Below are 13,071 nucleotides of genomic sequence, written 5' to 3' on the forward strand. Positions count from 1 at the left end.
GGATAGTTTTGTGTGTTCTTTTGGGCCCATGTGCTTCAGTATTCTTCACCAGCGCTATAATTCCAGCAGCACTTCTTCTGTCTCCCTTATTCAGTGTCCAACTCTCAGTGCATCTCAGGCAACCGAAGCACCCTGGCATGGGCCAGGCACACCTTAGTCCTAAAAGCTGCATGCTTTCTTTCCTGTGCTCTACAGAGGTCATGGGTAGTGCATTTACCTGGTGTATTGCATCCTTTTAACTCTTAACGGCTGCATCCACGGGACACAGAACCTTAGTGACGTGTGAAAATAAGCATTTATTTTTGTTTAGAAGTTTTTGGATTAGCAGGTGAATCTCGTGATCTGGGTTGGTCAGCTCTGGGTCAACTAGGGATGGGGGGGTGGGGCTTGTTGATCTTGCCAGGGGGCTGTCATAGATCTGCGGTATCAACTAAGACAACTAAGCTGGTTCATCTCTGCTGCACATGTCTTTCCCCACAGCAGGCTAGTCTACACATGTTCTATGAAGTGCAAGTGACTCAACAGCACTTAACAACAACAACAGTGCAATCAGTGGAAGCACAAATCCCTCCTGTAGCCTCAGAATCCAATCAAACTTCCTGCCATAGAGCTGATTCCGACTCATTGAGACTTTATAGGACACAGTAGAACCACACGTGTGGGTTTCCAAGCTGTAACCCTTTAAGGGAGTAGAAAGTTTAATCTTCGTCCCACCCAGGTGCTGGCAGCCTAAATATGGAAAACTGAGACAGTGCTACGCCTACCGCACTCTCTTGGCCAGGATAAGTCGCAAGGCTGACTCATATTTAACCATTTGCCCTAAGTTGATTCCAACTCATGTCTATCCCCAAAATAACTCACTGCCTTTAAGTTGATTGTGGGTCATGGTGACCCTATAGAGTAAAGCTGCCTCTGTGGTTTCTGGAAATCATAATGTTTATGGGAGCAGAAAGCCCCATCCTTCTCCTTCTGAGTGGCTGGTGATTTTGAACTCCTGACTTGCTCAAGCTTTTCCCTCAGGCTGGAAGAATGCCTTCTCTGCCTCTTCTGGCTAAATCTTACTAATCTTTTAAAACTGAGCTCATGCTCCAAACGCACTGCCACATTGTCGATTATTCCTCCTGGTGACCCCATAGCGCTGGTGGAATTGTCTCTGTGGCTATCTGAAGCTGCCACGCTTTATGTCGCTCAATGAGCTACCCCCAGCTCCTCTCAGTCAACTTACAGGTGTCCAACTAAAACTGTGCTCTGCAGAGCTTTCAATGACTGGGTTTTCAGCAGCAGATCATCATGTGGACTTGAGTCTCCAAATTTGTGGTTAGCAATAAAGTGTCATCACCTCGTTCAGAGTCCAGAAACCCTGGTTCCGATGCAGGGGGCGGCTGGATAGAGCCACACAGCTGCATGAACAGCAAAGGCAGATTGTTCAGTCAGTCAGCCAGAGGAAGAGAATCATCAAGGAAATGTGTAATCAGTACCTTTCCAATGCCACTTTTGCTACCTTGACATATCAATGGAGCTAGCAAAAAGGTTTAGCAAGATGGAGGGAGTCCTGGTTTCCTAGTAAGGGAGTGATTTCTCCATCACAAAAGGTGTTCAGGGAGAAGCTGAGTTCCATTGTCATAGAAACAGCAGGAGTGAGGTGGCTAAGACTCCCTCAGCCTCTGTGCATCAAATGTTTTCAAGTGTTTCCCCTCTTTCTCTGCAGATCAGCAAAGATCCGATCTTTGTACCAGGCGTCTGGGGCCCTTATTTCTCAGCCATGGTCCCTGGGCTGTGGCTGAATGAAGGTGGCCAGAGCGTTACTGGAAAATTGGTAAGTGGATACGTCCTGTCATATAATCTTGAATGTGTTTGCACCCCCGATTAACCCATTTGGTCACATTACTCTGTCTCTGGTGAATGTACAAACTCCTGAATTAGAAGTTAGCTTTCTCTCTGGGTTGTTAAGGTAGGTTGTAGGGTTGATTTCTACTTATGGCGATTCCATGTGCGCAGAGTAGAACCGCTTCATGGAGTTTTCAAAGCTGAGACATTTCAGAATGGGCAGGTTGCCAGGCCTGCCTTCCTATGCACTTCTGGTTGGGTTCAGTCATAATGCTTAACCACATGCCCTGCCCAGTGGCATTCTCTTAGTGTGGAGTCTAACATATGCTTCCTGCACAGCATATGTTCACTGAAGACATACAATTTGGGCCAAGCAGTGATGACTAGCCCATGTTCTTACCTCTAATTCATTCACACACCACTCCATCTTTCAAACAGTAGCTAAAGTGATAGTTTGCTTTGTGAAAATGGCCACGTTACTCCCCAGTGACAATCCTACCAGGGCTTCCCATACTTCTTCAGGCATAATTCAGATTCATGGTCTTTGTATATTATACCTTTCAGGAGCTGTCTGTTCAGTCCCTCGCTAGTACCTATTCATAAAGCTAGATTTTCCCCTAATAGCTTCATCACAATTCATGGTACTTCACTACTTGGTGACTTTGTCTGTGCTTCACCATCTACAGAGTTTGTCACTACCATGACAATGCTCATCACCATCTATTTATTTATTTATTTATTGGTTTACGAATACCACCCCACAACCTATTATTTATTTATTGGTTTATAAATACCACCCCACTTCCAACCCCTTCAGAAAACTGTGAAGTCCTGAAAGGCAAAGGTCATATTAACGATTTCTTTATACCAGTGGACCTAGTTTAGTGTTTGGTTCATAGATGAGGATTAAAAAAATAAATGAGGAAAGAGTGGGAATGTCTACTAGAGGACACGGCAGATCCATAAAAGTGAAATGAGTCCTGCCACAGTGGTCTAAAGCATTGAGTTGCCAAAAGCTATGTCAAGAAACTTGCCAGGGAATGGGATTCTGTGATCTATAAACATCAAAACCCTAAGTGTTGGATTATCAGTCCAACACTTACTCCAATGACCACCAGGGCTCCAATGTAAATAAAGCTGAAGATTCTTCTGGACAGAGGTACAAAGATACTAGTTGTTTTTTTTTAATGAAGCCATATTTGACAGTGATTGCAAATATTCCCCAAATTGAACTGTAGCATAGTCTGTCTTTAGATAACCTGCATTAACAGTTGAAGAGCTAAACAGGGACAATGTCATAAACAAATTCTTGTCAGGCTTCCTTAGTTATTGAATTTTATCCAATTAACCAAGGGGAACCAGGGAACTGGAAGACTGGACTGACTTGGCCAAAATTCATTGAGGAAAATGCTTTCAAGCAGCTGTTGTTCTGGGTGCCATTCTGCTGATTTGAACTCACAGTGGTCAGGGCACTACCGAGTAGCACTGCCAGTCGTGTTCCATTCCCACAGTTGGCATCTACTCTTGTAGCCATGGTGCTGATCCATCGTGTCAAGAGTCTTCCTTTTTTCCTCACTGCCTTTCTGCGGAGGATGATGTCTTTCTTCAGGGGCTCGTGGTCTCTTCTGACAACATGTCCAAAGTACCTAAGACAGAATCTTCCAGACCTTGCCTCTAAGGAAAATTCTGGCTGTACTTCTAAGACAGATTTCTTGGTTCTATTGCCACTCATGGTACTTTGAATATTCTTTGCCAATACCCTACTTCAAATGTATCAGTTCATCTTCAGTCATTTAAATATGCAACTTTCACATGCACCCGAGGCAACTGAAAATACTATGGTGTGGCCCACCTCAGTCCTCAAAGTGACAGCCTGGCTTTTCAATATTTCAAAGAGGTCTTGTGCAGCGGATTTACCCAGTGCAATAGGTTCTTTGATTTCTAGACTGCTACTTCCAAGAACATTGACAACTTTAACCTTTTCTCCTTTTGTGATGATGTTGCCTATTGGAAAGATTTTGGTCTTCTTGACCTTGAGTTGTAATCCATGCCGAATGCTGTAATACTTGACCTTCATCAGCAAGTGCCTCAGGTCCTCCTCACTTTTGGCAAACAAAGTTGTGTCACCTACATAGTGCAGGTTGTTAATGAATCTAACTGGAATCCTGATGTCACATTCTTTTTTCCTTTAGTCCAGCTTCTTTGAATATTTACTTAGCATACAAAGATTGAATAAATATGGTGAAGGGATACAACCCTGACACACACCTTTCCTAATTTTAAACCATGCAACATTCTCTTGTTCTCTTTGCGAAACTGCCTCTTGATCCATGTACAGATTCCATAAGAGCACAATGACGTGCTCATTCTTCTCAAAGGTGGCCATAGTTTGCGATCATCTGGAATAAAACACAAGTAACATATTTCTGGGATATTCTGCTTTTTAAGATCCCTCTGACATCCAAAATAATATCCCCTCAGCCATGTATTGCAAGATGATCATTGGCAAAATTTGTTTGCATGTGATATGAATGATAAACAAAAAACTCACTGCCATCAGGTCAATATTGACTCATAGAAACCCTATAGGGCAGAGGTTCTCAACCTGTGAGTCATGACCCCTCTTGGGGGGTCAAACGACCCTTTCACAGGGGTTGCCTAACACCACAGAAAACACATTTCCAATGGTCTTAGGAACTGAGACACAGCTCCTCTATCTCCAGCAGGTCTACCCACATACAGATATGCCCACATATGAGTACCCGGCTTGAAGACTGTGACCTATGCTACACCATGCTTTAAGACAAAATTTCATTTATTTGTAATTAGAAATGAATATTTCACAATATATAATTACATATTGTTTTTTGTGCTTCATCACTATTCTTTAATTATGTTCAATTTGTAACAATGAAAATATCCTGCATATCAGATATTTACATTATGATTCATAAGAGTAGCAAAATTACAGTTATGAAATTGCAATGAAAATAATTTTATGGTTGGGGGTCGCCACAACATGAGGAACCATATTAAAGGGTCGCGGCATCAAGAAGGTTGAGAACCACTGCTATAGGACATAGGAAAATGCCCCGTGACTTTCCAAGACTGTAACTGTTTATGGGCGTGGCATGCCCAGTCTTTCTCCCTTGGAGTGGCTGGTGGTTTTGAACTGCTGAACTCATAACCACTATTACAACCGGGGCTCTGAATTACAGAACAATGATATGGTTCTATCATTTGAGCATTTTGTTGGGTCTCCTCTCTTTGGAATGGGTACAAATATGGATGTCTTCCAGTCAGTTGCCCGAGTAACTGTCTTTAAAATCTCTGGCATAGACGAACGTGTGCTTTCAGTGTTTCTCAGCTTATAAAAACATTAAAATTGGTATTCCATCAATTTCTGGAGCCTTGTTTTTGCTTCGTTCTACAGTACAACTCGAACTTCTCCCTGTAGCGTCACTGGTTCTTGCTCATATGTGACCGCCTAACATGGTGGAGTGTCAAAGAGCTCTTTTTGGTTCAGTCACTAGGTCCTTGTGCCGTCTTTTTGGAGGCTTCCTTTATCATTGAACGTTTTCTCCATAAAATCTTTCAGTATTGTGATGGCTTGCATTGTTTTTTGAGGGTTTTTTCTGTTTAACATAAGCTTTAAAGTTTTCTAACTCTATGTCTTTGCACATTTTATTATAACTTTGTGTTCTTGAGCTGCTCTTTGAAATGCTCTGGTCAGCTTTTTTACTTCATCATTACTTCTATCTGCCTTGACTACCTACACTTAGAGCCAATTTCAGAGTCTCTTCTGACCCTCCAATTGTATCTTCTGACCCTACAGTTGTATCTTCTGACCCTCCACTTGTATCTTCTGACCCTCCAATTGTATCTTCTGACCCTACAGTTGTATCTTCTGACCCTCCAATTGTATCTTCTGACCCTCCAATTGTATCTTCTGACCCTACAGTTTTATCTTCTGACCCTCCAATTGTATCTTCTGACCCTCTACTTGTATCTTCTGACCCTACAGTTGCATCTTCTGACCCTACAGTTCTATCTTCTGACCCCAAAGTTACATCTTTTGCTTTTTTTCCCTGTCTTTTCAATGACCGTTTACATTCTTCATGAATGATGGTCTTGATGTCTTTCCATAGCCCATCAAGTCTTTTTTATTAGTGTTCAATGCATTAAGTCTGTTTTTTAAGATGTTCTCAAAATTTGATTGGGATATACTCAAGGTCATATTTTGGTATTAGTCAACCTCTTTGAATTTTCTTTAGATTTAAGCTGACCTTACATTTGAGCAATTGATGGTCTGTTCCACAGCTAGCCCATGACCTGGTTTTAGCTGCTGATATTAAGTTTCTCCATCATCTCTTCCTACATAGATAATCTGTTTGGTTTCTGTGTATTCCATCAGGAGACATACATGTTGCTGTTTATGTTATTAACATCCATGAATCATGGCAGAGAGTCATGAATGTTTGGATGAGCATAGTGGTGATGGAGATTGAAAATTGAGGTCATAGTTCAGCAGCGATTCTGAGGGATTGCATGCGGAAGGCTAGAGACCATGAAGCCTAGGCATGATTAGCAACTTCTCACCTTTTAATACCTTCTATTGGAATTATTCTTTTTTGTGTGTACATTTTTTTCATTTTCTTTATTCTATTTATTTATTTATTTATTTTAATTTTAACAATTTATTAGGGGCTCATACAATTCTTATCACAGTTCATACATATACATACATCAATTGTATAAAGCACATCTGTACAGTCTTTGCCCTAATCATTTTTTTCTCCTCTTTTCTTTTTTTATATTTTATTAGGGACTCATACAACTCCTATCACCATCCATACATATACATACATCAATTGTATAAAGCACATCCACACATTCCCTGCCCCAATCATTCTCAAGGCATTTGCTCTCCACTTAAGCCCCTTGCATCAGGTCCTCTTTTTTTTTCCCCTCCCTTCCCTTTCCCCCCTCCCTCATGTGCCCTTGGTAATTTATACCTCGTTATTTTGTCATATCTTGCCCTATCTGGAGTCTCCCTTCCCCCCTTCTCTGCTGTCCCTCTCCCAGGGAAGAGGTCACATGTGGATCCTTGTAATCAGTTCCCCCTTTCCAACCCACTCACCCTCCACTCTCCCAGCATCGTCCCTCACACCCTTGGTCCGGAAGGTATCATCCACCCTGGATTCCCTGTACCTTCAGCCCTCATATGTACCAGTGTACAGCCTCTGTCCTATCCAGGCCTGCAAGGTAGAATTCGGATCATGGTAGTTGGGGGTAGGAAGCATCCAGGATCTAGGGGAAAGCTGTGTTCTTCATCGGTACTACCTCGCACCCTAATTAACCCATCTCCTCTCCTAAACGCCTCTATGAGGGGATCTCCATTGGCCGACACTTGGGCCTTGGGTCTCCACTCTGCACTTCCCCCTTCATTTAATATGGTATATATATATATACATATACACATATATACACATACACACACACACTTATATCGTTGTTTTGTTTTTTTTGCATGATGCCTTATACCTGGTCCCTTGGCACCTCGTGATCGCACTGGCCGGTGTGCTTCTTCCATGTGGGCTTTTTTGCTTCTGAGTTTGATGGCCGCTTGTTCACCTTCAAGCCTTTAAGACCCCAGACACTATCTCTTTTGATAGCCGGGCACCATCAGCTTTCTTCACCACATTTGCTTATGCACCCATTTGTCTTCAGAGATCCTATCATGGAGGTGTGCAGTCAATGATATGATTTTTTGTTCTTTGATGCCTGGTAACTGATCCCTTTGGGACCACTCGATCACACAGGCTGGTGTGTTCTTCCATGTGGACTTTGTTGCTTCTGAGCTAGATGGCCGCTTGTTTATCTTCAAGCCTTTAAGGCCCCAGTCACTATCGCTTTTGATAGCCGGGCACCATCAGCTTTCTTCACCATATTTACTTGTTCACCCACTTTGGCTCCAGCCGTTGTGTAGGGAGAGTGAGCATCATAGAGTTCCAATTTAATAAAAGAAGGTATTCATGCATTGAGGGAGTGTTTGAGTAGAGGCCCAAGGTCCTTCCGCCACCTTAATTATTCTTTTATGGCTTGATTTCTCCACCAAGGCTTCTAAATGTTTGGCAAACAAAAGCAATCTGGGCCCAAGATCAATGTGAACACAGCTGTGTGTCTCTCTTTCTGTTGCATTGCTGTTCTGTACAATAGTGCTGCTCATCTCATCGAGTGGACTGCAACTCCCAGAGACCCTGTGTGCCTGAGTACTTTTAAGTGACTGCTTTTTCTGAAGTAAACCTCCCAGCTTTTCTCTCAAGGGCCATGATGAGTGAACTTGAACCTCCAACCTTTCAGGGAATAGTCAAGAGTGTTAACCATTTACACCACCAGGGGACCGATTTCTCAAATTCTCTTTCAAGGAGAATGGAAGTATGAATGGATGGATAGATTCAAAGAATATTGGCTTTGCCCTTTCTTTTGTGCCAGGCTAAAGAGATCGATCAAATCCATCAGACCCAGTCAGTCCTTGGCTTTAAGAAGCACACATTCTGGTAGGAATGCTCAATTAAGTGTGAAATAAGTAAAATTTGAGTCATCTTAATAACCAGTGCTAGAAACTCAACATAGGTCTGAGTTACAGTGGGCCTGGAGGTTTCCACTGTGCTGTTTAAACTACTCTGTGTGTTTACACACATTTCAAGTTAAATATCCTTTCTCTGTCTGTGACACATTGCAAATGCATTACTGGATTAGAGCCCCTTTTAACCCCCATCATCCTGTAATCGCCTTCAGCTGATCCAGAACTCATACATGACATCATGCAGAGGCATTTCTAACTAGAATAACGACCCTGTAAAGCAGCTCTTTGTGCAGGATGTGTTGTCCATGAACCTGTCCATCATCAAGTTTTCAGAAACATGCTATGCAACTTGGACATCTGTATCAGTGTAGAAATAGTTTCCCCAGCTTTTGGCTCTACATTTACTCAGTTGCTATGGATACAAGCCATCTTTGCCCAAACATTATGATGCATCTTTGTGGAGAAGCTTTGGCTCTGCTTGTTTCCTAATGCTGAATGTAAATGAAAAAACGTGGTCTCTTTTCAGCTATTTCTAAAAATCTATATAATTGTTCACTCTGGGTTCTGACAGACATCCTAGAAATTGTCAGCCTTTATCCATGTACTTGAATTTGAACCATCAACCAATCTGAACTCATCTGGAGCTCCACTTTCGACACTCCCACAAATATGAATACAGTTTCACTGGTAATAGGCAGTTGTGTTAGACACGGGGGCAAGGCATGGTTTAACCCATGGCTTACAGTCTTAGGAACCCAACAGTTAGCATAATGGGGCAAAACCTGAATCAAAAAAAAAAAAGAGAGTGTCTGGTATAGCATCAATCTAAGGAATCCAAAGAGAAAGACCGAAATCAGCTGCAAAATGAAAGCTGGAATAAGAATAAATGAAGTAAATGATGGAAAAGAGAAACACAAAGTAAAGTCTACATTGGTAGATAAAGGAAATTCTGGATTCCACGTATGTGAATAGATGGGTCCTTTGAAATAGCTCCATCGAGTCCGTTTCAGGATGAAGGCGGTACAATAACTGGCTATTTTGGGCTCCGGTGCTGTGAAGGTTCTCTTTTCTTTTGACGGGGACTGGACTCCTCCTTCGTGCATTTCAAGCTGGTGCAGCCGGCATGTCCATTCTTGTTAGAAAGGCACGCTCCTTCCCACGGATGGTTAGATTCAGTTGTGTCACTAAAGCGGTGCCCAGGGTTACCTTGCTTGAACATACTTTTACCAGAAAATTGTGCAGAAGACATTGCTTTTTGCTCTGCCTTTTCCTTCAGAACACCAGTCCAGTGTGGATACTGCATTCATGAGCTAGGGTTTCTTTCCAATTGGACCACGGCCACTCCCTCCTTGAAGAGCACTGATGTCATCCACCTCGGTCAAGTTTTCCCCTGACTCAGGGTGACCTCAAGCACAAGAGAATGAACGACTGCCCAGTCCTGAGCCATCCCCATTATTGACGTGGGTCAGACCCACCTTTATAATTCAGAGGGCTCCGTTGGCTGACACTCAGAAATAGATTCACAGACCTTTCTCCCGAGTCCATTTTCATCTGGACGCTCCATTTCAGCCTATTTCACATCATGTTATTGTTGTCAGGTGCTGTCGAGTCAGCCCTGACTCATCGCCACACTGGACCCAACAGACTGAAACCCTGCCTGGTCCTGCGCCATCCTTACACTCGTTCTTGTTGGAGCCTACTGTGTCCATCCGCCTATCTTCATTTCACTGCCTAAGTAGGTTTTTCAAGTCTGATGTCCCTCTCGAGGCACTGATCTCTCCTGAAACATGTCCAATATATGTGAGAAAAAGTCTTGCCATCCTTGCCTCAGAGACACATTCGGACTTTATTTCTTCTAAGACAGATTTGTTTTTTCCTTTGACCGTCCATGGTCCATGGTCTATACAGACATGCAGATCACTGACGAATCAGTGGCCGCTGGGCATCAGATCTCTTGTATGATGTGGGAGGATTCTACCACTCCACCACCAATACCTCCCAAGAGCTCTCCTTTGTTCATTTGCGGTCATTGTTACTGGGAGCGGGGCTGGGTGAGAAAGGCTGCAACACATCCCTAAACTGTTGCTGGTGTGATTAGCATCTCCAGAGAGTCTGGAGACAGCGTGCGGTGCCTTTGCTTCCTGGGGCAATGGCGCATCTTTCTCATCACCTGACCTCCTGTTCTTGGAACATCTTCCTGGAACAGGCTGGCCTGCCGCTGCGACTACACATTTTCAGTTTGTCAGCCAGTAGAAGTCTTCAGCCTGTTGCCTGACCCATGGATTTGGGATGTGACAGCTTGCACAATTGTGCGAACCATTTCGTTGAGGTAAATTTATTTCTCTAGATATGTAAATTTATTTCTCTATATATGTCAGCAGTCTTAAGCCCTACTCACTCCATGTGGGACTAGAATTTCTATCCCTTAAATATGAAAGTCTCAGAATCTCACGGAGGCAGTGTCCCATAGGGTCACTATGAGTCAGCACTGACTTGATGGCAGTGAGTTTTGATTTTTTGATATAAGTTTATGCGTATATATGCTTCACTGGTTTTGATCCTCTAGAGCAGTGGTCCTCAACATGTGGGTTGTGACCCCTTTGGGGGTCAAATGACCCTTTCACAGGGGTTGCCCAACTTATAACAGTAGCAAAATTACAGTTATGAAGTAGCAACGAAAGTAACTTTATTTTGGGGGGAGTCACCACAACATGAGGAACTGCATTAAAGGGTCACGGTGTTAGGAAGGATGAGAACCACTGCTCTAGAGAACCCAGATTAAGATTTTGGAACCCAGGATTTGAGCTTTAGGTTGCAATGTCGTGAGTTGCTGTGTGCTTTGGTATTGGTTCATGGTGAGTGCCTGTCTGCCTCCTTCCTCTTGACGGTGGTTCAGCCTCACCCAGACTTCTGTAAGTGGGGCGTGAAAATCTTGTTGTGTTCACACTGCTGCACAGGTGACCAAAGTCGGTGGTTTATCCATCTCTTTCTTTGTTCAGTCATTCTGTCCGATTGGGATTTTGTGTGCCCTGCTGTGATAATAAGGACAAGGTGACATGAGCCCTGTCCTCTAGTCACTCACCATCTAATGGGAAAGCTGGAAACACTAATTGGTCATTATAGTTTATTGTAGCATGTAAAACTATATTATACTACCCCTTTCTGCCTTCTGGAGAGATTCCAAAACTAGTTGTCATGGAGTAGTCTCTGACCCATGGTGACCCTGTGTGTATTTGGTTCATAGTCTTTTCAATGGCAGCTTTTTTAAAAAGGTGCACCATCAACTTCTCTTCCAAGGCACCAATGGATAGATCCAAACCTCTAATCTTTCCGTTGACAACAGAGCCTGTTCACTGTATGCATCACCCCGAGATACCACCAGGAAGATAGGGCTGTCATTACTTGTTCTGTGCCCAGCACTCTTCAGTCGATTAAGGTTCATTACGATATCTAATTTTCACACAGCATGCCTGTGCGGTCAGTGTTGCTGGGTCAATTTGCTAGTGAAGACGTAGGCTGAGCCCGGTGAGATAACTTGTTCAAGGGTTTGTAGTTATAGATGGCAGTACCATGATTCAAGCCCAAATCATTCACGGAAGGCCCGGATCTTTCCAGAACCAAACCTGACTTTTGTGAGGCTACCTGATTCTTCTTACATTTCTCTTGTAGACTTCCTTGAGAAGCTGTTCTTATTGGTTAATTTGGCTTTTTTTTTTTTAAGTATATTGAAGCAAATACAGTTTGCGGGCTTGGTAAAACCAAGAAGAGAATAATGTGTGAGTGGCACTATCAATAAGATCTACATTATGTCAGGCCCCAGCATTTCACACTAGCTAATTGGAATATCTCCAAGGCTGTGAAGACCAACTGCGCATAACCAAGGGGCTCCTTGTACCCTCCTTTCTGCTCTGCCTTCACTATATTTTTCTATACTCACCTGGATTCTTGCCCAGCTTCCTAATGGGCTCCATGCCTCTAATATTTGCCCCCTCTAATCCCTCTCTTGAACTACCATAAAGAAACCTTTGTAAAGCACATCTATGACCCTATCATTCTTAATAATTCTCCATTTGTCTATAAAATAAAGTCTAAACTAGGTAAAGTGGCATTTAGTTTTACAACTAGTGTCTATTGAGTACATGCTCTGTTCCAAGCACTGTTCTGAAAAACCAAACAGCTCCCTCCTCTCAAACACTCAAACACAGTCACAGGTATTGTCAAGTAGGTAAAGACCAACAACAACAAAAAGCAAAAGGTAAAGAAATCAACTTTAAGTATTGTATCCAAAAAGCAAACCAACCTTATGATATGCTATTAAAAATAATAGAGGAGGTGGCTTACGAATTTAGGTGGTCTGTTTCCCATTTCAAATACTGTATATACTCATGTGTAAGCCGAGTTTTTCAACACATTTTTAATGCATTTTTGTGGTTAAATTAGGTGCCTCGGCTTATATTCAGGACGGCTTATACTCAAGTATATGTGGTAAGTTCTCAATGATGTGACATTTGGGCAAAGCCTTTGAGGAAGGGAAGGAAATCTGGAAATCTTGTGGAAAAGCATACAAACCAAAGGAATAGCCAGTGTAAAGGTTCTGAGAGGGGTTCTTTCCTGGGACATTACAAGGGCAGCCAAGAGGCCTTTGTGGATGACAC

General features: G+C 42.8%; 1 protein-coding gene across 4 annotated transcripts in view; it reads left to right on the plus strand.

The window, feature by feature from the left end:
• The window catches only part of FGGY (FGGY carbohydrate kinase domain containing), a 540,059-nt gene that overhangs the window by 356,452 nt on the left and 170,536 nt on the right, over positions 1 to 13,071 (plus strand). For all 4 annotated transcript variants that reach the window (XM_075556875.1, XM_075556868.1, XM_075556883.1 and 1 more), the window contains one exon: positions 1,709 to 1,816. In XM_075556875.1, the coding sequence (XP_075412990.1) occupies positions 1,709 to 1,816 (108 nt within the window). The remainder of the gene's footprint in view (positions 1 to 1,708; positions 1,817 to 13,071) is intronic.

The sequence above is a fragment of the Tenrec ecaudatus genome, chromosome 1 (genome assembly GCF_050624435.1).
Source record: "Tenrec ecaudatus isolate mTenEca1 chromosome 1, mTenEca1.hap1, whole genome shotgun sequence".
Taxonomy (NCBI): domain Eukaryota; kingdom Metazoa; phylum Chordata; class Mammalia; order Afrosoricida; family Tenrecidae; genus Tenrec; species Tenrec ecaudatus.